At 38.0% G+C, this 26,537-nt stretch overlaps 2 protein-coding genes across 2 annotated transcripts; both read left to right on the forward strand.

The window, feature by feature from the left end:
* The first annotated feature begins 62 nt into the window (after window positions 1–62).
* hce2l1 (high choriolytic enzyme 2-like 1) lies at window positions 63–4,406 on the forward strand. The gene is made up of 9 exons (XM_039683252.2): window positions 63–330; window positions 412–463; window positions 2,157–2,216; window positions 2,299–2,442; window positions 2,558–2,675; window positions 3,263–3,441; window positions 3,524–3,605; window positions 3,745–3,869; window positions 4,176–4,406. Exons 1-9 carry the CDS (start codon window positions 271–273, stop codon window positions 4,187–4,189), a joined length of 834 nt encoding a protein of 277 aa, XP_039539186.2. The 5' UTR covers window positions 63–270; the 3' UTR covers window positions 4,190–4,406.
* A 1,221-nt stretch (window positions 4,407–5,627) lies between these two features.
* LOC120486991 (uncharacterized) lies at window positions 5,628–25,692 on the forward strand. The gene is made up of 23 exons (XM_039683156.2): window positions 5,628–5,787; window positions 6,453–6,606; window positions 6,708–6,845; window positions 8,008–8,085; window positions 8,151–8,221; window positions 8,304–8,469; window positions 10,309–10,415; window positions 10,901–11,140; window positions 11,327–11,507; window positions 11,593–11,736; window positions 12,042–12,190; window positions 12,499–12,648; window positions 12,779–12,935; window positions 14,694–14,840; window positions 15,037–15,146; window positions 15,730–15,883; window positions 16,339–16,532; window positions 16,835–16,962; window positions 17,089–22,625; window positions 23,661–23,867; window positions 23,948–24,007; window positions 24,843–24,914; window positions 24,993–25,692. The coding sequence occupies exons 2-23, from the start codon at window positions 6,466–6,468 to the stop codon at window positions 25,218–25,220; spliced, it is 8,559 nt and encodes a 2,852-aa protein (XP_039539090.2). The 5' UTR covers window positions 5,628–5,787; window positions 6,453–6,465; the 3' UTR covers window positions 25,221–25,692.
* The last annotated feature ends 845 nt before the right edge of the window (window positions 25,693–26,537 follow it).

Here is a 26,537-nt window from a genome sequence, read left to right on the forward strand (position 1 = left end):
TGTAGTGATCAATCTTAAAAATGCTGAAGTGTCAAGAAAGAACTAACTGATAGCAACATGAATGCTTTCCAAACCTTTCATCAGGAAAACACTTGAATATGAAATAATGACACGCTACGTCATACTAACCCTCCATTTGCAATCTGGAGTAAAAGATGGGTGTTACCCTGAGAGTATATATCCTTGCTTACAGGGCCTTAACATGCAAAACCCGATTACATCCAGAACACCAGGACGCTCTCCAAAGTGAAGTGCAAAGTGACCACCATTATGCTCTGTGTTAGTATTTTTGTGGGATTGGTGTTAGAGTCCTGGTCTTTACCTGTGCAGGTAAGAGTACTACTTCAGTTATGCTGATATTATTTATATCCACCAAATAAATCTTTTTTTTTTTTATTTTTTTTTTATTAGAACTCTTCATTGGTCCATCAGACAAGGCTGAGGTCAAAGAGAGAATATTCAGGTAAACTGGTGCTTCATGAGCAGTCCAGGCTGTTACGTTCACTCTCAGAAAAAAAAGTACAAAAGCTATCACTGGTGCTGTACCTTTTCAAAAGGTAAACTTTTGTCCATTTTAGGTGCTAATATGTACATTTCAGGTGCTAATATCTACATTTTAGGTGCTAATATGTACATTTTAAGTGTTGATATGTACATTTCAGGTGCTAATATGTACATTTTAGGTGCTAATATGTAGATTTTAGGTGTCAATATGTACATTTTAGGTGCTAATAAGTACATTTTTAGGTGCAAATATGTACATTTTAGGTGCTAATATGTACATTTTAGGTTTAAATATGAACATTTTAGGTGCTAAATAAGTGCATTTTAGGTGCTAATATGTACATTTTAGGTGCTAATATGTACATTTTAAGTGTTAATATGTACATTTAGGAGCTAAATTATGTACATTTTAGGTGTTAATATGTACATTCTAGGTGTTACATGTTAGGTGCTAATATGTACATTTTAGGTGCTAATAAGTACATTTTAGGTGCTAATATATACATTTTAGGTGCAAATATGTACATTTAGCTGGTGCTTCACTGGTGCTTCATGAGCAGTCCAGGCTGTTACGTTCACTCTCAGAAAAAAAAGTACAAAAGCTATCACTGGTGCTGTACCTTTTCAAAAGGTAAACTTTTGTCCATTTTAGGTGCTAATATGTACATTTCAGGTGCTAATATCTACATTTTAGGTGCTAATATGTACATTTTAAGTGTTGATATGTACATTTCAGGTGCTAATATGTACATTTTAGGTGCTAATATGTAGATTTTAGGTGTCAATATGTACATTTTAGGTGCTAATAAGTACATTTTTAGGTGCAAATATGTACATTTTAGGTGCTAATATGTACATTTTAGGTTTAAATATGAACATTTTAGGTGCTAAATAAGTGCATTTAGGTGCTAATATGTACATTTTAGGTGCTAATATGTACATTTTAAGTGTTAATATGTACATTTAGGAGCTAAATTATGTACATTTTAGGTGTTAATATGTACATTCTAGGTGTTACATGTTAGGTGCTAATATGTACATTTTAGGTGCTAATAAGTACATTTTAGGTGCTAATATATACATTTTAGGTGCAAATATGTACATTTAGGTGTAAATATGTACATTTTAAGTGCAAATATGTACATTTAGGTGTAAATATGTACATTTTAGGTGCTAATAAGTACATTTTAAGTGTTAATATGTACATTTTAGGTGCTAATATGTACATGTTAGGTGCTATGCACATTTTAAGTGTTAATATGTACATTTCAGGAGCTAATATGTACATTTTAGGTCCTAATATGTAGATTTTAGGTGTTAATGTGTACATGTTAGGTGCTAATATGTAAATTTTAGGTGCTAATAAGTATATTTTGGGTGCTAATATATACATTTTAGGTGCTAGTATGTACATTTTAGGTGCAAATATGTACATTTTAGGTGTAATTATGTACATTTTAGGTCCTAATATGTACATTTTAGGTGTTAATATGTACATTTAGGTGCTAATAAGTACCAGTAAGGTACCAATATGCAGCTTTTGGGTACAAAAGTGTACCTTTTGTAAAGGTACAGCCCAAGTGACAGCTTCTGTACCTTTTTTTCTTAGTGTTGAATTGATGTAAATGTACCATTCCTAACTTTCTCAACAGAGCAATACGTGGACCCAGAGGAGATGAATGCCATGGACAGGATCCTCAGAGCAAACCAACGTATGTGCATAACCGATACAAACATTTATAGGGAATGACTCCTTGAGCATGAAACATGTGGTTATCTTCCTCCACCATTCAGTGTCCAGAGGTTTTCCATTACGGGAGGGTGACATAGTGAGTTCAGGATCCCGCAGTGCCATCACATGTTTAGGAGATTCTTGCCGCTGGCCCAAATCCGTTGATGGTTTTGTGTATGTACCTTACATCATTTCCCCACTATATGGTGAGTAAGATTTCTATATTAAACCCCATAACAGGTCTTGATAAATATTATTGGTCAAAGTTAAATCAAGGTTTTTGATATGAAATAAGAAATAGTAGGATTTGTGTCTCAACAGATGATATGGACAGAATCACTATAGAAACAGGAATGTTGGACATTTCCTCTGCAACATGTGTGAAGTTTGTGCCTCGCACACATCAAGCTGACTTCATTAATATCCAGTCTAGATCTGGGTGAGTCCATTGTAGTCATGCATAGTCATTTGTCCCATTTTTCTAAGTTCTCTTTAATATTTCCTCTTACAAAGTCTGATCCTAATTTTGAAAGAGTCTTTGGATATGTATTTTTTCTTAGTGTTTTAATTATTTATGACATTACAATACGTATGTGCGTATGTGTGTGTTTGTGGTCAGAACATTTTTGTTTTGATAGTGCAATAAATTGATCAAAAGTGACAGTAAATGCATTTGTCTCAACATAAATTATTATTTATCTCAAATAAATGCTCTTCTTTTGAACATTCCTATCAAATAATCATGAAAACATTTATCAGGGTTTCCATGAAAATATTAAGAAGCCTATCCTGTTTCCAATAATACATTTTAAATAGTCAGAAATGTTTTGAGCAGCAAATCAGCATATTAGAATGGTTTCTGGATCATGTGACACTGAAGACTAGAGTAATGATGCTAAAAATTCAGCTAAACATTTTGAGCATCAGAGATTTTTTTTAATTTATTTTATTTATAACCCCCAAATTTTAAACGGCATTCATTTACCTATTTACTATAATGATTTCCATCCACTGTCGTCCTTATAGCTGCTGGTCATATCTGGGAATGACAGGAGGCAGTCAGACTGTGTCTTTGCAGTCACCGGGCTGTATGTGGTCAGGGGTGGCATCCCATGAGATAATGCACGCTCTGGGATTTGTACACGAGCAGTCCCGCTCTGATCGTGACCACTATGTTTCCGTCCTGTGGGAAAACATCATAGAGAGTAAGTTTTTGAAACTAGCACTGTAATTATTGAAGCCTGATATGTTCAGTATAACAGTGGTGTCTGGTTTCTTTTTATATAGATCAAAGGCACAACTTTAGGAAGTATGACACAAACAACCTCAATACAGCATATGACTACAATTCTGTCATGCACTATGGGAGGTGGGTATTGGAAAATCTATACAGCATGCATCCTTCTGCTAAACTATTAGTGGATAATCTGAAATGCATAAAAATGTAGTCCATATATAGTTCCAACTACATTCCCTTTAACCAAAGACTTTTGCTGATGCACACACAGGTATGCATTCTCAGAGGATGGGGGACCCACTATCATCCCTAAACCAGACCCTTATATTCCCATTGGCCAGCGAGACGGACCAAGTCTTCTAGACATTCACAAAATAAACATCTTGTATAACTGTGGTACAGTCATTTCACTTTTAGTATAATTTAACACTTTACAAAAATTGACATTAACTAACAATCAGCAATACATTTGTTACAGTGTTTATTAATCTCTGTTAATGTAAGTATTGTTAGTTCATGTTAGTTTCATCAACAGACACAACTTTGGATTTTTAACAATCTATTAGTAAATGTTCAAAATAACTAGATTAATAAATACCATTGGAGTGTTTTTCATTGTTAGTTCATGTTAACAAATGTAACCAGTTTTTCATGCTTCCTGTCTGACCTGCATGTTTGATGTTTCTTTCTTGTGTCCACTAGGTGGCATTGTGTGAAACATAATTTATGAAAGAGCCAGGACCCACCTTAATTCTCTGGACAACCTTTATTCACCTTTCCTTTTCATTTTATGATGCATTGAGAATTTCAAATTTCGCAATTAATATTTTAAAATGTATTCATTAGTATCATAAAGATTTAAGTTCACGCCACATGACATTTGAACTACTAAACTAATTTTCCCTCATTTTCATGAGGGTCCTCTCATCAAATTTTACCATGTATTTTATTTTATAAATTAAAAACATTCTCATCATAAAACATTTATATTCAGGTTATTGTAGTGTATGTATTAATTGCATTTTTTTAAATGTATTTTTGAATAAATTAATAGATCCATACAAAATGAGTGTCTTGCTATTTTTTACTCATTGGGGGAACATAAACATTACAAACCAGTCATGTTTTGTCTCTAGTCATACATAGTTGTGTGCCATTATGTAAGATCTGACAGAATACATTATTCAAAGCATGTCATAATGCAAACACACGTCAGGAAGTACCTTGTCCAGTGGTTGGATGATATTCTCCCTCCACTGACTGAGTGCATCTGGGCTCTAGTGTGCACTAGTGTTGGAAACCCATCCTGGACATCCTTGACCTTCCCCTCCGCCGCCTCTTTCTGTCTCTTTTTTGCTTTTCACTGTCCAGCACGAGTAAACTTCTCAGGAATTTGAAGGAGAGGTAGAGAGAAAGATATGTGAGAAAAAGATAACAGGACCAGAGAATTAACATGCCATTAAAAAAACAAACAAAAACGAGACCTAGCACCAGAAATAATCGGTTTATAATGTGTTGCCTTTAGATAGCAGAGAGTGTCAAAATCCACTTAATTCTGTTTTCAAAACCCCTTGAAAAAAAGTGCAGCAACTCTGCATGTTATGTAAAACAAGTCCTACCTTCCTCTGTTCTAATCAGCTTACACTAGATTAGATTGTTCTAACCAGTGTCATGACATGAAACACACCTATCTCATATTATAAACTCAATACTATCTGTAGTTCAAATAGTTCAAAAAACAAACAACGGTTATTTAGAAAAAAGGAAAACATATATTTTTTTGCAATTCTGGTAAATATTATAAAATAATTACTTTATGCATATCTTATTCAACATTATTGTTTAATTATTATTTTTCTTTAAATAATATTATTTTAAAGGTGAATTCATCTGAAAACCCTCTGGATTCATACTCTGTAGCCTACCCAGAATTATTCAATATTGTCATCAATATTAATATCGAAAAAAATATATTTTTTTTTGCTATTGATTTTCAAATTATGGAATTAAAGAGCCTCGATTACATGTTATACGGCATAATATATCGCCCCAAATGTTGATTATAATACGGTACACAGCAGTAAACAGATAGAAAACATGTCTCCGAGTCGCCTGGTGGCGCTGTCCACACCACGCGCATTGACGCCGACGCACGCGGGCAGTGCTCATTCAAAACATTCGACTCTACAGTTACAAATCCGGATGCTGCAGGAAGGCAGAAAAACAAGATTAAATCACGTACATCCGAAGTTTTGCTTGTTATTTCAGACCGCATAACGTGAATGGACACAGTGAAGTATTCGTGTTTTCAAAAGTAAGCTACTACGTTATATTTGCACTTTAATAGAGACTTTAAAAAGCAACTTACATCTCACTATACACATTGACTAGTAGTAGTACATAGCAGCTACACACATAACGTTGCATATATGGGGACCAGCTACTGTTTGGATATATATATATAGTATCAAGCTGTCCAAGCTATAAAATAATGGCAACATATTAATCTTATAAATTTACAATATACATACAGTCAATAGAGTCCCATAACCGATAATCTAAGTGTGTAATATCAGCCCTTTTCTGGATGGATTTACAGGTGATCTGCAAAACACTTCCTAATAAATATTAGGATTCTATTAACATTTCATCACTGATGAAATCAAAATGCACCTTATTTATTGTGAGAAATTTATCCGTGTGTGTTATTCCAAATACTGAATATGTTTATGTCAATCTCTTATTGAAATATTATGTCTTGTTTTGCTTTGCTGTAACTTAAAATCCTTGTTTTGTAGCCCATAATCACCTATAGTGAGTGACTAATTTTCACAATCCAATCAATTTGCCAATGGATAATATCCTACATTCCCATCCTACATTTTTTTTTTTACCTATTGTGTAATATCCAGTTCCAAGTATAGGGTTTCATGTAACCTTTAATCATTTCATCCAAATATATGTTTTTATTTTCCACAGCTGATGGCCAGGTATGGAATCAGAACTGTTGATTGGATGGCAGCAGGAGAGGGCGGAGCTGAGGGCGGAGTTATCACATCTGCAGGATGAGTTAGCAGAGAGCAGAGCGGAGAGGGAGGAGCTTGAGTCTCGAGCTCAAGCTTTGACTGACAGGGTGAGGAGGAGGAAGCCATTGGCATGTGGGGTCCATCAATAACAAAGTGAACTGATTCTTAACTGATGGTCTCTCTGTGTGTTTGTACCCATGCTGTTTAGCTGTCTCAGACACTGGACCCTTCTCTGTCATTATCAGTGCATCTGGACAATGAGCAGAGAGAAGGGCGGAGAAAGCTCAGAGAGGGCAGAGAGAGAGAAGCCAGACAGGCCCTGCTCATCCATAAACTTCAGAACAAGGTCTGGAATATGTGTACACGCATTTAATATTCCTTTATATAAGAGATGGCGGCTGAAGATCCTTGTAGAGATTTATCTTTCTACTTTTAGATCATGGATCTTGTAATTTTCTAGTTTTATATCTAAAACATTTAAGAGGGATTCACATATACAGCAATATGCAGTGGCAGTGAGACTGGAAGTTATTCATTTACAGTACGTATTTCCATGACATGAGCAACAGCAAAGTTGAGAGAAGTTTAACTCTATGCTTGTGATTCTCTACTTTTTTTTACTCCAAGGCGTTCTCCACAAATGTATTTGAAGCCCTCTTGCCTCTTTAATATACAAATTAAAATAAGTAGCTAAAATAATTATAGTTAAAATAATTAAATTGTAGAATTCCAGAAGTTTGTGGTGAATTAAATAAGAACTTTCTTGATTTGTAGTTTTAGCTTTTTTTAAGCAGTTTTTTCCTCTTTCAAAGTGTGAGCTCCAAAGTGAAGCCGGGGATTTATAAAATAATAAATATATTTCTGTTGTCAATATTAGTTTTTCTAGTTAACTCAGTTTTAAAGTATTTCTTCAGCTATGAATACTAATTGCAAATACAATTTTCTAAAAAAGTATTTTTAAAAATCCTTAACAAAGATGGGAAAATTCATGGCAATTCATTAGTCAGAGAGTGCAGGAACCCTAAATGCTACTCAGAGCTATTTCACTTCTATAGCCTTTATGATTTACCACTGCCAACATACAGTAATATAATAAAAACATGATGAATTGAAAACCATGTTAGAAATTATTGCCATTTTATTATAATTCATGCACAGATAATCAGTCATCTTGTTCATGATATCATTTCAGTGATTTATATTGAAACACTTTCCGCATGTCTTTTTTTAGCAGCAAGAAAACTGATTCCTTGTCAAACTGAAAAGACATCTTATTTTACCAGCAATAAAGCCCATTTGTGATCAGGTTTTCAAAAGCAATGCCCACTAATAATCAAAGGGAATCTAGACCAGCCACTACAATCACTCAGCAACCTCCAGCGATTAAAAAATGCTGCATATGTGAATGCCCCATTAGCCTACCCATTTATGAGGATTAATCATATCTCAGTTAGTACCAAACAGTCCCTCACTGGTAATTAATGTGCTGTCATGCATGTGTTTGTCAGGTATTGGAGTACAGGGCTCGCTGTCAAGCTCTGGAGCAGCAGTCGATCAGTGAGGAGCAAGAGCTGAAGATCAGAGAGGTGAGACAAACAACAATCCTCAGTGTTTTGCTGTGAGCTTCACATTAACGCTGTGAATTTCACAGAGGATACTGCGGGATGAACGCAGTGACACGCTGGAAAGCACCCTCATCAGGCTGGAGGAGGAACAGCAGAGGTGTGTGAGCTATGTAAGAAGGATTTTTATGTTTATAGTGCCTGATTTCCTGTGACTAAGTTGTGTTTATTCACTGGAGCAGAAGTTTGGGGCTGTCGGAGGTCAGTGCTCTTCTGCGGAGTCAGCTCAGCCAATCAACAGAGGCTAATGAAGCCCTGAGGGACGACCTGCGAAAGCTAACAGCTGACTGGTCTAAAGCTGTGGCGGAGGTGGTGGAGAAAGAAATTGATTGGCAAAAAGAGAAAGAGGTGAGGAAGAAAACTATACATATTTGGGATATGTGTGTGTGTGTGTCAGTAAAAATCTTGAGTTGGATTCCCAAGGATCAAAATAAACACACGTTCTGATAAAACAATTATTTGTAGGGTACTGTCTGTTAATTGCTTTAAATTGGAAGCATCATTGAAATGTGTAAATAAATCTATAAAAGATATTAATGCAGTTTTTTTTTCTTCTTGTTATTCTGCTTCTTTTTAACAATGCTTGTAATAAAACTCATTGTTTATGCATGCTCAGCTTTGTCATGTAAAAAAAAAACAAAATGGCAGCTGATTCAACTACCTTTAAAGTTAGTTGGGAAGTAATCTTAGCCTCAGCCGTCAAACCCATGGACCGCTGACTGAACGTCCTTAACGATGCATAAGACACACAAAATGGGAAACACTTGGAGAGTTTCGAAGTCGTCATCTGATTAAATTGTACAGAATTTCCAGGAAATGTGTGTTACGTTCTTTAATGGTCCGCCTGGAAACAAAGCCGTTGTTACGCCAAACTTCCATGGAAGAAGAAAGCCGTCATGTTTACAATTGTGACAATGAGCGCTTATCAGGATCACCTAAATGCTGGATTTTCAAATGTATGCGAAGTTCACAGTGCCATTGTTGCAGTAAACTTGCACAACATTCTTGATTGAATTGCACGGCGGTCTGTTATTGTGGGGACATTTTACATTTTCATACCCCTAAACATGACGTGGATCAAAATGAACTGTGATTGTTTGCTTTACATGTTGGTCAGACGGCAGAAAGCCGATGTCTATCCTTGGCAGCAGAAAGCTGCTAAGGAGTTTAGACCTTCTGCCATCAGTTTGAAGGTCTGGCTACGCAAGACTTGGGAACCACTGCCGATCTGTTTTTCATTTACTAAATCCAGCATTACCAGGTGCACTTTTTTATTTTCTTATTTTGCAAGAGGTTTTATGTTGCCACAGCAAAGCCAGTTCCATTTTCGGCAGTATGAGTGTTGCCCTCTGAGGATTTTAATGCAGCGAAAAATATTGGAGTTACCATCTTGTAATTACAGTAATTCCAATGTGCAGCATTAAATGCAGTTTTCGCTCCTGAAATTTGTGGTGTGAACGTGGCCTTAAAAGCAGGTTCAAAAGTATTTAGTTGTTGCTTAGCAATGGCTCAGTTTTTCTGTGCTGATTTTATCAGTGTATTAGAGATTGTGTTGCAAATAAATTGTCACCAAGCAACTGTGTAGTCAAGTATGTATCCTCCATTAGTAGATGGGTGTGAAAAGACATTTCAGTGGTGTTTCACAGAGTGTAAAGATATTACAAGAGCATAAAATGGTGGTTATTTCCAAAAGAATGGAGATTTAGCTTGAGTTTCATTCAGTAATACTTTAACTAAAAGCATTATGTGCTTTGGTAGCTCTCTAAAATAACCTTGAATATTGCATCAGGTCATTTTTCACATTACATTTTAAGACAAACATTTTAGAGAGCACTTTATTTGGCTTACAATGCCATGCAGTAATTATAGTATTTCTCAAATGTCATTGTCTCTGCTGCTGTAAACATGTAGCACTTCTGTAGATTTCTCTTCCTCAGACTAAATTTGCAGAGAAAGGCTTTGTAAATATAGGAGGAAGATGTTGCTCCACTTGTCGCTTTCTTTTCCACTGACAGACACAGATGGATGAGTGTTTGTGGTGGTACTAGCCTTAGGATCAGTCACAATGTAAAGGGTGCATCTACTGGTTTTCAGTTATGCAATATAGGCAATATTTTATTGTTGGAACAGATTTTTTTATTTATTTAATACTTTATTAATTATGTTGTACCATTATTTTGAAAACAGGTTTTGACAGGCCACATAGGGAAGGAGCAGACCAGACTGATGACTCTGTGGGGACGCGTGGTCACGCTCAGACGCCAGTGTCACTCTCTGAAGACTGCTACTGACAAGTGAGGACACGTCGAAAAATGTTTGGAATTACTGAATATGTCTTTTGGAATATTATAAATATTTTTACTGTCACTTTTAATCAATTTAATGCATCCTTGATAAATAAAAGTTTTTTTTCTTTAGCAAAAATGGAAAAATCTTACTGACCTATAAAAACTTTTACATTTAAAGGTCCTTGCACACTGAGTTTGACATTTTCGTATGCGTTTTTTCATATTCGTCATTCGGTGGCTCTGAATTGTCTCAAAATGCTTGCTAGGGATGCGAAAAAAGCAGAAATCGAACCCAATCCCAATTTTTTTATGACTTACGAAAGTTTTGGAGGCAGTGTGGAAACGTGATTGACATGACGTGAGGTTGTATTTATTTTATAACGTACGAAAATTTCAGACGTGAATTTCGGACTCGGTGAGCAAGGACCTTTAGTGTATGTATTTTCTGCATCCTCCATTAAATGTGCATGTGTTGTGTTTTTGTGTCACAGAGACCTGTGGGAGCTGAGAGCAGAGTTCTCTCGTCTCTCCTCATCTCTCCTCTCTGTATTAGTTTCTCCTCAGTCGGCTCCTACGCTTCCCCTTGACTTCCATATAGCCCACTCCCCTACAGCACAACCTCTCTCCTCCACCCAGGGGCCTCTGTCTCTTGATGATCTCAATCATGAAGAGGAGTCGTCGACTGAATTAAAAGCCAATCTGGAGTCAGAGACACTGGACCTCAGGAACAGGTCATTACAGGGTTCACACAACATTAACCCCATACTGCATTATTTCAAGTATTCTCAATGTATTTGCAATGATTTTGCTAGAGATAATTATTAAAATAATATCTATATATAAAATTACAAGATGTTATTACAAGTTAAAAGATGTATTATAGTGTTTCATTATATTGTACTGTGAATTGTTTTCAGGATAACAGAGCTGAATATGACAATTAAAACTCTTGAAACTGAAAAGGAGAATCAGGAGGCAGAGATGGAGAGGAGGCACAGGCAGGAGATGGAGAGAGAACAAGAGCAAGAGAGGAAGTGGCATAGACAGATAGAAATGGAGAGAAACTTTGAGTCCGTCAGACATGCTATCAAGACATTGGTGAGTCAGGATGGGAACAGGAAATACATTGTGATTATTGTACTGAAGCATGAATGAATTATGGGTTCACTCTCTTTTTTTCCAGTCGAGGGTCCTCCCCTCTCAGCTGATGAGTGGGCAGTCAGGTTCTCTGTCTGCAGATGATGTGTCCAGTGAAGAACTGTCTTCTGTCCTCTCTGTCATCTCTCAAGCTGAGACTGCCTTGCATTTGAGACAACAGGAAGTACAGGTTGGTCAACGTGACACCAGAATTTACCCTATTTATTTTCTTAAAGGGGCTACATGTAAGAGTTTTCATTATATGTATTAATACATTGTATTAATTATAGGGCTGTCAGTTTAACACGTTATTAACGGCGTTAACGCAAACCCATTTTAACGCGTTTAATTTTTACAGTCTTTTTGGTAAACTTTGTAGTTTTTTTTTTTCCACATGCTGCAACATGACGTGGCATGTCTTTCATCCAAAATTCCAAATGACATTTTTGACTTGTCATGAAGCTCTCTTAGTAAGCTAGGTATTTTTTTTGTCAGGATGCTCAGATGAGCTTGCGTAGACTTGGGACAGAGAATGAATCACTGGAGCAGCGAATCACGCAGTTGGAGAGTGAGAGGGCGGAGCTTCAGGAACAGACCAATCAGGGAGCATTGCAGATTAAACACATACAGGAACTACTGAACAGGTGATCACTGCTTCATTATCAAAACTTATACAAATACACTTTTACCTTTTAATATTCCAGAATTCTACCTTTAGGGATTAATTTAATAGAATAACTGTTTTTATCTATTGAAACAAAATGTCTATTTTGGTTATTTAAAAAAAAATATTTTAATACTATTTTGATAAAATTATACTGAATTTTTCTAGCAGCCATTACAAAATAATTATTGGCTTATCTCTATCAGTCGTAACTGTAAAACTGTAATTGCTGTAAACTCACACAGCTGGATTTGGAAGAGTAATCTTTGGTGGTGTTGTGTGTGACAGTGAGAAGGAAATGGTGACTAGTTTGCGCAGTCAGATGGAGGAGGCCGAGAGACTTACTGAGGAGCTGAGACAGGAGAATGAACATATGAGACGACAGAGAGAGAAGGAGGAGGAGGAGAGAATCCAGCTGGAGAGAGAGAGACAGAAACGGTATGCTTATCCATCAATCCCCTTTAATGTAATGCTGAATTCACTGAGGGTGTGTGTGTCATTAGAGCACTGTTTAGTCATGCTTATGATTATAAATTTTGCTGGAAAATGAAGTGTATTTGTAAATCAGCATGGAGGCTGAAATGCTAGAGGCCGCTCAGCTCTGTGAGAGAGAGACTCGCACCCGTCTGGAGCTGCACAGTCTAAAGGGGGCACTAGAGAGAGAGAAGCTGGATAGAGAACGAGCTGAGCAAGAGACAGCCGACACTAAAGATTCTTTACTGAAGGTAAGCTGATATTATTACAGTGCAGAGTGGTGGAACTGTCACAAATCATACTAACAAATTTGAAGAAATCTCACCTATGGTAGTAGCCAGCTACACTACAGTTCAAAGATTTGGGGCCAGAATAACTTGTGTTTAAAGGTATAATAGGTTGTTGTTTTTTCACCACAAGAGGGCACAGCTTCCAACAACAACAGAAACGTAGGTTTATGACGCAGTGATGAGCTGAATGATGGGACTTGCTGTCAAGCTGATGGATCTAATAATATTTATGGATGAGTGCATAATGTTTTTTAACATTACAGTGGTATGAAGCAGGTTGCGATTGCTAAGAGACAGATATCACACGCGAGTCCCGCGGATATAAAGGAATAAGGACATTTAATTCTACCCAACTACCCGCGAGTGCTGGATTACTTGCACAGGTCCTCACACAATCCAAGTTAGTCGCGGACGTGGCGCTCTCGGCATCTCAAAAACGCCACGCTGATATTGATCCTCATTTTAGTTCTCCTTGTTTGTCCCAAAGTCTGCTTGCCATGGGCTATGTTTAAAAGAAACGAGATCTGCGTGTCGCTAAATGTTACGCACTACGCAGTTGTCCACGTCTCTCGCCATGGTTACGTCATGGCTATGGCAGTATGAACAGAAACCGAGGATAGTGCGGATATTCATCCCCATATACACCAATTGGCTTCATCACTGTCTCCTCTCCACCAGTAAGCTGGTGTGTAGTGAGCGTTCTGGCGCAATATGGCTGCCGTCGCATCATCCAGGTGGATGCTGCACATTGGCTGTGGTTGAGGAGATCCCCCCCTCTATGTGAAGCGCTTTGAGTGTCCAGAAAAGCGCTATATAAATGTAACGAATTATTATTATTATTATTATTATTATATTGCATCATTGACTGGCGACATTTTTTTCTGGTACGGCCACTTATTTAAAATTGGAATTTCTCTGAAATAAAAAAAATCTTTGGAGACTTTTGAGATATTTTAAGTACACAACTGCAGGAAATAAATCACACTGTGCAAGTGATTTTTGGATATTTTATTACAAAATTCTTACATAATCTACCTTTAATGCTTTCTGTTCACAAAGGCTGCATTTATTTGATCAAAAATACAGTAAACTAAAATTATTTGAAATATGATTACAATTTAAATAATTTAATAATTACAAAAAAAAGATATTTTCTAATATAATATAATTATCTTTGTGATGAAAACCTAAACCTTACACCAGTCTTCAGTGTCACATGATCCTTGATCATCCATGATTTTTGTGGAAACTCTAATACATGTTTTCAAGATTCTTTGACGAATAGGAAGTTCAAAAGACCAGCATTTATCTGAAATAGAAATAGAACATTCCAAATTTCTTTACTGTTTGATAATGCATTCTTGCTGAATGAAAGTATTAATTTAAAAATGTTTTACTGACCTCAAACTTTTGAACAGTAGTGTAATCTTGTAATAAGTGTAATTAACAAAGTTCAGTACATCACAGAATGCCAAATGTTTATGTTTGTAAGGCATAAACATGATAAAAATAAATGCAGAATGTAGTTACAGCACGGCCATGGATCATGTGATGGTTGTGTCACAACTGCCCCGAAACTCTCTCAAATCAGACCCTTCTCATTGAGTCATGCCTGTTAAAATGAATTCATGGAGTTTTGTATGAGTTGTGTTGTTTTACATCCTGTATTTTGTCACCCATCATTCCTTTATGGTGTTCTCCTTTTCTCCTCCCTTCTAGGCACGGGAGTCAATACTGGCCCTGTCCTCCAGTCAAACCCAGCTCAAGAGAGAGCTGGCAGAAGGTCGAGATGCCCTGGAGAAAACGGCTGCTTTAAATGAAGCTCTGGCCAAGGACAAGAGAGAACTCAGTGTTCGTGCTCTGCAGGTCTGGCACGCAGGTTTAGCCCATCTTTAGCATAGATAACTTACAATGCTTGCCTAGGGACATGACCAAATCCCTGCAAGCTGTCACAGGCCTCCTGCCTTTAATTACTTGATCCATCGCCAGAATGCATTGATGGCAGGGTCAGGTTTGGGATGGAGGGATGGGAGGTGTGATTTTTGTCTTCCTGACCCCTTAGCTGGAGACGGAGGTGGCAGAAGCCCAGGCCCAGATCCAGGCATTTGGCACAGAGATGACGGGTCTGTGCAGGGAAGTGAAGACCGCGTCTCTAGAGGCCAATGAGTTAAGGTGTGGCATAGGGAAATTTAAAAATTAATAAGTCAAGTCAGCTGATGAAAAAGCTATACGTGTATTATAAAGTCTGCTGAGTAGGAAAAAAAGCAAAATGTAAGCTTGCAAGTATTTGTTTAATTGTTATAGCACTGGAAATGCTGTTTATAGTGGTATATAATAAATCTGTAATATACTGGAAGACATTTTTAGTACAGTATTTGAAAACTTGGAAATGTTAACTAATATAAATCTGGAAAAGCCATGGACATATTATATTTATATTAGTATATATTTATACTACTAAGGATAAATTGATATAAATATTTGTTTATATTGCCAACCCCTTACCTTTACCCGCTTGTCATGCAGAAGGCAGATGAAGTGTGCCTGTGACTCTAAATAACAGCTAATCAGGTCCCTAATGAGCTAGTAGGATTTTGGTTGGAATACTAATGAATACATGGGGCTTTTAGATGTCTTTTAAATGTCTTAGTTTATCTCAGCAGCTGTTATATTTGGCTGTAGTATGCTGGCTCTGTTTATTCACAGCCAGTAATGCTTTACAGCAATTGTGTTGATGACAGTAACTGTGTTCCAGGGAGCGGAGAGAGACAGATCTAAAAACTCTGCAGCAGCTCAGAGACCGAGAGAGAGAGCTGGAGAATGAGCTGGAGACAGAGAGGGAGGACAGGGAGAGGGAGGTGACTGCTTTCACAGAAGAGAAGTGGAAAGATGAACAAAGGATTGCAGAGGTGAGAAACTCAGACAACACTGACTGCTTACCAACTCGATTCAGAAAACAAAAAAGTAGTCTACTTTTTCGAAAAACTTTAAAAAAAAAAGAAAAAAAGAAAAACTTAACATTATACTGTATTTTAACTAGGTGCAAGGTGACAAGCTTCCAAGTAATTGTCTCTCTCTCTTTATGTATGTATGTGTTTATGACCAATTAAATTAATGTTTTTTTACTCATTATTTAATAAAATGCTTAAATATAAAATGTTAATGATAAAATAATGTATTTTTATTAAAAATAAAAATAAATCTGTTTTATGTACAATTATTTATTTGTTTAATAGCTGTGGAATATGAGGTGAGAGGTCATATGGGGGAAAAATTGTGATAATGATGGGCTTTACATTACATGATCCTGTACACATTTTGTGTTTTGGGTCTACTCATGGGCAGTGATGTGTTTGTGGGTCAGTTAACTGAACAGTGCAGTACGATGATGAAGGAGCTGCAGAGTGTCCAGGCAGAGCTACTCAAAGCAGCAGAGCAGCAGAGAAGAGCTGAACGAGAGAGAGACAATCTAATGAGAGAGAGCCAGAGACTAGAAGACACATTATGTAGACTGGAGAGAGAAAAGGAGGAACTCTCACAAGTCAAAGAGGAACTCGGGTATAGTCTTTGTTTATTTGTTTCTCATAAAACAATATACGAATAGCTCAGTATTCTTTTATACTATTTTTTTTTTAAGAGGCAGTGTGTGCTTTATGAGGACATTTTTACCTATAACATCAACTTGTGTTTTATGTTAAATATGTATAACTGGATGATAATTGAATAAAACATAATAGGAATAGATCAAACATATCACATATGCATTTCAAATAGATATTAGTATTAATATATATTTAGTTTAAATCATTTTTTTGTGCCAATATCCTAATAGTTTCTAAGCTGTTGCTGTCTCTCTTCAGAGATGTGGTGGTATGTCTCCAGAAGCAGATTGCTCAAGTTCAGGAACAGTCCTCAGGTCTGGAGGTGCAATGCAGTCAGCTTCAAACACAGGTGGACACGCTCACACAGACCAAAGATGTCTTGCAAGGTCAGATTGTTTAATCAAAAACAAACTTCTCATTGGCTTTTCTCTTTAATGATTTAATATGTCATTGTATTTTTGTGTAACTAAAATGTTTTTGTAAATAAAAACCTTTCTCTCTTAATTGTTTAGGAGAGATTCAATGTCTACAGACAGACCTGGCAAGAGAGACAGCACAGAGAGAACAGGAAAACCAAGAAGCAATGGACGAAAGAAGGAGGAGTGAAAGAGAGATAGAAAACTGGCAGCTGGATTGCAAGAGGATTCAGCGGGATGTTGAACAAGAAATGGAGAAAAACAAAGTACAAGCGGAAGAGAACAAAACTGAGAGAGAAAGATGGCAAAAAGAGATAGAAGCTCTGAACGCAGAACTTGGCCAGAAAGATGGAGAAGTGGAGATAATGAGAAACAAGATTGATGGTTTGTTAAAAGAAAAAGAAGAGCTTTCAGACCACTTGGATAAAAGAAACACAGAACTTGAGAAACTACGAATGAAATCAGCAGCAGAGCAGAAAACAGTCAACCAAAGATTGAAAGATGCATGTGATGAGATTGAGGGATGGAAGGAGAGAGAAAACAAGGTTCAGAGAGAGAAAGAAGAGTTAAATCAGAAGTATATAGAAAGAGTGGAAAAAGAAAGTCAGAACCTCAAAATCACTGAGAGAGAGAAGGCCAAGATGTCTGATCAAATGAAAATGTATGAGGATGAAATGCGAAAGAGAGGAGAGGATATTCAAGAGTTAAAATCAAAAGTCCAATCGCATGAGAGAACAATTGAGAGTCTGGACATAGAGTTACAAGAGAAAGAGACTTTGGAGAGTAGAATTAAAGCCCTTGAGAAACACAACACTAAACTGAAAGAGAAAGAAATGGAGAAAATAAGAGAAAATGAAAACAGGCAAAAGAAAAGAGATGAGCAAGAGAGGGAGAAAGAACTGAGGTGGAGAAGACTGTTAGAACAGAAAGATGAAAACTTGATAGAGCTCAAAAGCAGAGTTGAAGAACTAATGAGAGAGAAAGAACATATCTCATTACTTTTGGAAGAAAGAGATAAAGATGTTGAACAATTGCAAACTGCGTTGTCAACAGAAAAGAGAACTCTTGAACTGAGACTGAAAGAGGCAAAAGACAATGTGGAGTGGTGGAAGAGACGAGCTGGCAACATGGAAAAAGTAAAGGAGAGCATAAATTGGGTTGCTGAAAGAGAGAGAACAGAACTGACCGAGCTTCTAAGAGAAAAAGAAGAAGAGGTACAAAAGAGAGAAGAGGAAATTGGTGATCTCAAAGGTAGAATTCAGTCATTAGACGTAATCTTAGAGAAACTAGAGACTGATGTTCAGCAGAAGGATGAACAACTTCAACTTCTAAAGGAGCAAATCTCACAGATGAAAGAGAGAGAGATGGAGAAACAAAAAGAGGTGGACAGGAAGCAAGTAGAGGTAAAAGAACAGGAGAAACAACTCAAACGAGAATTAGAAGATCTCAATACTCAAATGGAGCGAGTCATTCAAGAAAAAGAGGCAACACTAGAAAGGGTGGAAGAGAGAGATAGTGAACTGAAAGAATTACAAGCAAAACTCACTCAAGAACAGAAGACATTTGAACAGAAGCTCAAAGCAGAACATGAAGAGGTGAACAGGTGCAAAGCCAAGTTAGCCGAGATGGAACGAAACCGGATGAGCTGGGAGAGAGAGGAAAAGAAAAGACAGGAGATGGAGGAAAGAGAAAAACTCCTTCAGAAGGAGTTAGAGCTAAAGCAGTTGAGGTTAAAGATTGATGAACTGAACCAGGAAAACAAGGAGGAGAGGAGGATAAGAATGGAGCAACAAGAAGACCTTGAAAGACAAACTGCCCTTCTACAAGACACTAAGGGGGCGACACAGGAACTGAAGAAGAGTTTACAACTAAAAGAAAAAGAGGAAAGAGAGAGAGTCCACCGTGAAGAAGAAGCAATGAGAAGGCTGAGAGAAAAGCTGCATGAAACTGAACAGAGGTACCTTGAAGTCTCAAGCGGTCTACGAGAGACTGAAATTAAACTGGAGAAGGAAAAATGTCAGAACCGAGTGAAAGATGAGAGACTTTTGGGCTGTAACCAAGAGCAACTTTTGGTCAAACGTGAGCTAGATAAAGAGAGAGAGACTGTTGAAGAACTGAAGAAACTTTTAGCTGAACAAAGCGAAGAGGCGAAGACACTGAAGGGAAAGCTGGATGAACGGTTGGAAGAGGTGGGAAGGTTGTCACAACTGCTACAAAACAGCAGAGGGGAAGCACAGGTGTTTGAATCCAGGGCAGAAAACAGTGAAGAGGAGAATCAAAGATTGAAGAGGTCTTTAAGTCTGGTTGAAGATGAGAGGAGGCGTCTGGAGACCCAACTGAGAGATGAAAAAACAGAAGGGGAAAGACTGAGAGCCAGGCTTGAGGATCTTCAGAAAGGTCAACATATCTTGATGGAGGAAAAAGAGGCATGTGTGGAGAAGCTTGGGGCTCGTATTAGAGAGCTGGAGGAGGAGAGAGACCATCTCTCGGCAGAGTTTCAAAGAAAAGAGAAAGAGATCGGGGCTCTAGGAGAAGAAATGTTTCAGGAGAGGCTAGAGAAGGACAGAATAAGCTCTTTGCTGAATGATGCAAATGAAAGGAAAGAAGTACTGGTTGCTCAAAGGGATGTTTTGCAAGAACAGGTGGTTAGTCTATCTAGAACCAAAGAACAAACAAGGTCAATGATCCAGGAAAGAGAAGAACAGAACCAGAAGATGCACGAGGAACTGATTGCAGGGCTTCAGGAGATGGCTACTCTGAAGGAACTGCTGGAAGAGAAAGATGAGAGACTTTTGGGCTGTAACCAAGAGCAACTTTTAGTCAAACGTGAGTTAGATAAAGAGAGAGAGACTGTTGAAGAACTGAAGAAACTTTTAACCGAACAAAGCAAAGAGGCGAAGACACTGAAGGGAAAGCTGGATGAACGGTTGGAAGAGGTGGGAAGGTTGTCACAACTGCTTCAAAACAGCAGAGGGGAAGCGCAGGTACTTGAATCCAGGGCAGAAAACAGTCAAGAGGAGAATCAAAGATTGAAGAGGTCTTTAAGTCAGGTTGAAGATGAAAGGAGGCGTCTCGAGACACAACTGAGAGACGGAAAAACAGAAGGGGAAAGACTGAGAACCAGGCTTGAGGATCTTCAGAAAGGTCAACATATCATGATGCAGGAAAAAGAGGGATGTGTGGAGAAGTTTGGGGCTCGTAATAGAGAGCTGGAGGAGGAGAGAGACCATCTCTTGGCAGAGTTTCAAAGAAAAGAGAGAGAGATCGGGGCTCTTGGAGATGAAATGTTTCAGGAGAGGCAAGAGAAGGACAGAATAAGCTCTTTGCTGAAGGATGCAAATGAAAGGAAAGAAGTACTGGTTGCTCAGATGGATGTTTTGCAAGAACAGGTGGTTAGTCTATCTAGAACCAAAGAACAAACAAGGTCAATGATCCAGGAAAGAGAAGAACAGAACCAGAAGATGCGAGAAGAGCTGATTGCAGGGCTTCAGGAGATGGCTACTCTGAAGGAACGGTTGGAAGAGAAAGATGAGAGACTTTTGGGATGTAACCAACAGCGACTTTTGGCCAAACATGAGCTAGATAAAGAGAGAGAGACTATTGAAGATTTGAAGAAACTTTTAGCCGAACAAGCCGAAGAGGCGAAGACACTGAAGGGAAAGCTGGATGAACGGTTGGAAGAGGTGGGAAGGTTGTCACAACTGCTGCAAAACTGCAAAGGGGAAGCACAGGTATTTGAATCCAGGGTAGAAAACAGTGAAGAGGAGAATCAAAGATTGAAGAGGTCTTTAAGTCTGGTTGAAGATGAAAGGAGGCGTCTGGAGACCCAACTGAGAGACGAAAAAACAGAAGGGAATAGACTGAGAGCCAGGCTTGAGGATCTTCAGAAAGGTCAACATATCTTGATAGAGGAAAAGGCGGGACGTGTGGAGATGCTTGGGGCTCGCATTACAGAGCTGGAGGAGGAGAGAGACCATCTCTCGGCAGAGCTTCGAAGGAAAGAGAGAGAAATTGAGGGTCTTAGAGATGTAATGTTTCGGGAGAGGCGAGAGAAGGACAAAATAAGCTATTTGCTGAATGATGCAAATGAAAGGAAAGAAGTACTGGTTGCTCAGATGGATGATTTGCAAGAACAGGTGGTTAGTCTGTCTAGAACCAAAGAACAAACAAAGACAATGATCGAGGAAAGAGAAGAACAGAACCAGAAGATGCGAGAGGGGCTGATTGCAGGGCTTCAGGAGATGGCTACTCTGAAGGAACTGCTGGAAGAAAGTCATCGTGAGGGAGAGAGACTCAGGTCCATGATGCAGGAAAGGAAGGATGAGTTGGTCCGGAGCAGAGAAGATGGAGTTAAGGCAGCACAAATTGAAGCCAAAGATATTCTACTCAAAGGCCAGATGCTTGAGAAGCAAAAACAGGAATTTATTTCTGCCCTGCAACTCCAAGAGGAACAATTTAAGAATAAAAATGAGGAAGGGTTGCAAAAGATAGAACAAATGCTGCAAAGAGAGGAGAAGTTAGAAGAAGAATTGACAACCATGAAGAGCGTCGTGGAGCAGAGAGAGGCTGAGCTGACCAGAGCAAGGGCTAGAATAGACATCCTTGAAGATCAGTGGACTGAACTCAGGTCTTTGGCCGCAGAGAGGACCAGAGAAGCAGAAGAACTGGGTAACAGATTCAGAGAGCTGAGACAGGAAGTTGACAGACTGAGAGAGGATAGAATAAGAGAGAGTAAAGATTGGGAGGAACTCAAAAATGAAAATAAAGAGAAACAAAATGTGTCAGAAAGATTGGAGTTCCTCAGAAAAACATTGAGGGAAAAGGAAAAGGAGATAGAATTGATGAAAGAGAGATATGAAAATGAGAAAAGAAAAAGTGAGAGATTCCAGCAAACAGAGGAGCAGAAAGTTAGACAACTTGAATTATTCTCAGAGAGATTGAAGGATAAAGAAACTGAGTTGGAGAGTATTCAAGAAATGGCATATAAAGAACAATCAGCAAGACTTCGATTGCAGGATCAATTTGAAGACGAGAAAAGAGATGTTAAGATTTTGAGGGAAAAAATGGAAACCTTAAAGAAAGAGAAACACGAGCTGGAGACCAAATTAGAAGAAAATATATGTAATCTTAGAGAATCTGAAAAGAAAAACAATGGACTAAAGATGGATAGTGGCCATGGCACTCTGTCAGACTTCCTAGAAATAAATGCAGAATATCATCAGCCTCATGACAAGTTGTTAGGGACAGACACACTTAGAAGGGACCTTACAAGAAAGGAACAGGAAATAGAGAGGTTGAGGACCAAGACTCAGATGCTGCAGACTGAGATAGACAGATTGAACTCCACAATAAAAAATTGGAAAGTAAAAACTGGCCCAACAGAGAATGAGAAATATGGAAGGCTAAATGAACAAGTGTCCGCTGTCCTTTTAGAAAAGGAGGAGAAGGACAGACTCTTTAGAGAGAAGGATGTTGAAATATATGCTCTGAAGGAGCGAGTCAAGGAACTGACTAAAGACAGGGACCGGGTCAGGACGGCTCTGGAGAAGACTGAAGCCATGCTGATTTACTATAAAGAGAGGCTGGGACAGCAGGAGCACAAGAGAGCCCGAGCAGAAGCTGATATGTCACAGGTCAGTAAGGCAAAGACATCCCCAAGTTTACAATACCTTGCATGAAATACCTGTCATTATAATCACAATTAAAGAGGCAGTCGTGGCTAAATGGTTAGAATCAGACTGGTAACACAAAGGTCGAGGGTTCGATTTTCAAGACTGGCAGGAAATGACTGGCCCTTGAGCAAGGCACCGGGCACCACAGCAAAAATAGCTGCCCACTGCTCTCTCTGTGTGTGTGTGTTCACTACTCACTACTGTGTGCACTAACTTGGATGGGTTAAATGCAGAGAACAAATTCTGAATATGGGTTACTATATTTGGCCTTTCACTTTAACTTAATGCAGGGGTAGGCAAGTTCGATCCAAGAGAGCCGCTGTCCTGCAGAGTTTGGCTCCAACACTGAAAAAACCTCTCTTGCCTGTAGCCTTAGTAATCCTGAAGACATTGATTAGCTTGTTGAGGTGTGTTTGATTAGGGTTGGAAATAAATTCTGCTGGACAGCGGCTCTCTAGGACCGAACTTGCCTACCCCTGACTTAATTGTACATATTTATGTAGTTATGCTGATATGGCCTTGGAGTTCACACTGACACTTAATGGTGTAGATGCATCAAAAGCTAAAGATTTCAGTTATCAATCATAAAAATGCCATAAATAGTGTATTCTATGAGCAGATGTGTTCAAAATCACTGAGTGACAGGTAGTGAGAAATATTTTCGACTATAAATGGTTACTAAAAATGCACTTTTAAATATAGATTTGTTTGATTACGCTGGTATGTACAGTAATTAAGGCCTGGTTTCACAGACAGGGCTTAGACCAGGATTATGACATTTGTATCTTGAGACAAAACAATGGCAGTGACATATTTTAAGATAGCTGTAACATGCATTTTAGTCTGTGACTAGGCTTAAGCCTCGTCTGTGACAGGGCAAAAAGTAGTATCAGGAAATCTCAATTAAGGACAATTCTGTTTTTCATGACATGTCCCCTTTGAACACATTATTTAGTGAATTGGTAGTTTATGATACATTTTGGCCAATATTAATAGGAGAAAGACCTTGACCCAAAGGCCCAGGACTCCATAGATGAGGTGGATACAGACTGTGCTGTGCAGGAGCGTCTGTCGGCCATGCAACGGGCCGTGGCACAACTGGAGGTGGATCACAACCTTCTGCAGAAGAAAAACAATCATCTGGAGAAGAAAATTGAGAGACTACGAACTGAGCGACAGCACCTTAGAGAGACGTTGACACAGGTACGAGCACCCCTCACAAAAGGACCATATATTATGATGTCAGCATGATTAATGTACCTACTGTATTTGGCCATCACCAGGTTGAGCTGGAGAGGGGGAAACTGAGGCATCAGCTGTCACTGTCAGAAGCTGGAGTTCTGGTATGATGGAGAGAGTACACTTACAATGCATTCAATTACAATTACTGTGTGATGGATTTTCACAAAAGGGACAATTTTTGTTAGCATTATGTATTTCTTATCAAAGTATAATTTTGTTAGCAACCAGTTTATTTTAGTATTTTTTATACTATTTATTAATATTTTAAATTAGCTTTTAATTTGTAATTTTAGTTTAAAGTCCCTATGAAATCAAAATTGAACCTATTTACTTTGTTAGCGCATATTACTAGTCTTGTGGTGAACAATTAATCCGTGCAAGTAAAAATATATTTAAAAAATGTTTTACCTTGGTAATCTTTAATCAAAATCTGAAAAGTTACTTCCGGTCTGGAACGGTTTCTTTTTCTGATGACGTAGGTTTCACAACTTGGGTGGGGAAACGCTTAACCACTCCCCTCAAACCGTTTGTTTGCTATGAGCGAGAGATGGAGAGGAGGAGCGCTAGAGTAAAACCCTGCCCTCTGTTCAATATTCCGTTTCACTTGGAAATACGTCACAGCACTGGAGAAAAATCGTTTGCAACTTCCGGTTCACGGGGACTTTAAGATTTTGTAATTGTGTTGTGCTTTTGCAATTTATATTATTATATATTATTTTAATTGACTTTTATTTCACCTTAAGTTCACCTAATATTTTTTTTTGTTTATTTCAGCTCTATTTTAATTACTGAAACCTATTTTTAATAGTTTTAGTTAACAATAGAAATACTGTTATAGCAACATGATAATGCCAAACTTCTGCAATAAATTTGTTTTGAGTCATGTGTTAAGTGCCAGTGGAAAGCTTAAATAGCTAAATATCATATCATGTATAGGACCTGTCAGTTGGTAAGGACAAGGAAGAGCTGAAGCGACTCAGAGCCCAAGCTAGAGAGCTAGAAGAACAGGTTTGTCCTTAACACTTCCAACTGTTCATTAGTATTGTGGCATATCATATGGCCTTAAAATGAAGCCCAATTTTCTAGGTTCACCATCTTCGTCTCATGTTGGCTGTGGACCATCAGCAGAGGGCAGAGTTTATAGACCGCTCTCTGAAGAACAGCCAGAGTCTGATGTTCCTGAGACAGGATCTGAACGAGTCTCTTGCTGCGGTCTCACAGCGGCCCGTCCCTTCAGTGCTGGAGTCAGAGACACAGAGGCTGGACAGGAGCATCAGAGAGGAAGAGCTCCGACTGTCTCTCAGCCAAAGCTAAAGAAATAAAACACTCCTTTATATGTGATGAGTGATGACTATTATATAGTTCATTTAACACCATACATTTTTGCACTTAACATTCAGTAATTCTGTCCATGAGCCTAAGATTTATTTTACACTCAGGATTTTACTGTTACATTTACATATGAATTTATGTATTGTAAATATTTTTGTTTTAAACCATTCTAAAAATGAGCTACAAAATATACAAAATATCACCTTAAATGAGGCAACTATTTTAGATGGCGAATTTAATTTCAGGTGTTACATCTGTCGTTTCCTGACAGGCAGATAATTTAATTGCTAAAGCTTTATGATCAGTTTACAATACATTTCAAAGCTATTCCGTCAGTGTTATAATGCGTGCAATATAAGCAGAATGTTTAATTCAATGTAATACTATTTTTATTATTATTATTTTTTTTCAAATAAACTTAAAAATGATTCAGAATCTGTTTCCTCACATCTCTGATACCAAATCACAAATATAGATTAAGCACAGGGCCTTGGTGTGATTTACTGGAATGTATAAACTGAAAACCTGTATAGACTGAATGAAAGTTATATGGGATTAACCTTCAAATGGTCTTCGCCTCCTGTTTACACTTCTGGGCTTCGGGTCTATACGACCCCAACAACTGATTGAGTAATTGTACAAAAAATATACATTTTTAATCATACAAATATACATTTTTGTTTTTGGAGATGTTAAGCACTTTTGTATCCATATCCTACACAATTCCTCAACTACACCATTAGCTTGCATATGACATTCTTTTTTTTATGATACATTGCATTTATGCTCTAGTACTAGGCCTTCATTTCTGTGTAAAAATTTTCAGATTTATGCCAGATTTATTTATTTTTTATTTATTTTTTACACATGAAGAAAATATATTTCGTTTTTTTCACATATCCCATTCATTTCAATGTGGGGTCATATTTACCCCGAAGACCAGAAGTGTAAACTTTTACCTACCTTCTTTTTTTTTTTTACATACTTCAGAACAACCGAATCAAACCAAGTTTGTGTGTGTGTGTGTATAGATAGATAATGTATGAAAAGTCACAACATCTTATTCCACTGAGATGAAGGGAACCTTTTTTTTATTAAGTAAAAGTCGATTGGGGTCGTACCCTGCAAACAAGCCTGCACTGGCCCTGTCCGGGCCCACTTAGGGCTAGCCTAAGGGCCCCCTGCAGGCTGCTAGCGCAGGGCCCATGAGAATTTGCTCATTGGCAAAACGTTGGGCCTGCATGGGCAGCCCTCACTTAGCCCTCACTAAACCCACACAGGGCCCGCACACTGGGCCCA

The sequence above is a fragment of the Pimephales promelas genome, chromosome 7, assembly GCF_988280905.1.
Source record: "Pimephales promelas chromosome 7, fPimPro1.hap1.1, whole genome shotgun sequence".
Lineage (NCBI taxonomy): Eukaryota > Metazoa > Chordata > Actinopteri > Cypriniformes > Leuciscidae > Pimephales > Pimephales promelas.

What these genes read in the sequence shown, in the direction of transcription:
- hce2l1 (XM_039683252.2), top strand. Translation starts at nt 271, where the DNA reads ATGCTCTGTGTTAGTATTTTTGTGGGATTGGTGTTAGAGTCCTGGTCT. An exon ending in GTCAAAGAGAGAATATTCAG is followed by an intron (nt 464 to 2,156) that starts GTAAACTGGTGC and finishes CTTTCTCAACAG; the next exon opens with AGCAATACGTGGACCCAGAG. An exon ending in TCTGTCATGCACTATGGGAG is followed by an intron (nt 3,606 to 3,744) that starts GTGGGTATTGGA and finishes ATGCACACACAG; the next exon opens with GTATGCATTCTCAGAGGATG.
- LOC120486991 (XM_039683156.2), top strand. Translation starts at nt 6,466, where the DNA reads ATGGAATCAGAACTGTTGATTGGATGGCAGCAGGAGAGGGCGGAGCTG. An exon ending in GACCAAAGATGTCTTGCAAG is followed by an intron (nt 16,963 to 17,088) that starts GTCAGATTGTTT and finishes TTAATTGTTTAG; the next exon opens with GAGAGATTCAATGTCTACAG. An exon ending in CAGAAGCTGATATGTCACAG is followed by an intron (nt 22,626 to 23,660) that starts GTCAGTAAGGCA and finishes CAATATTAATAG; the next exon opens with GAGAAAGACCTTGACCCAAA.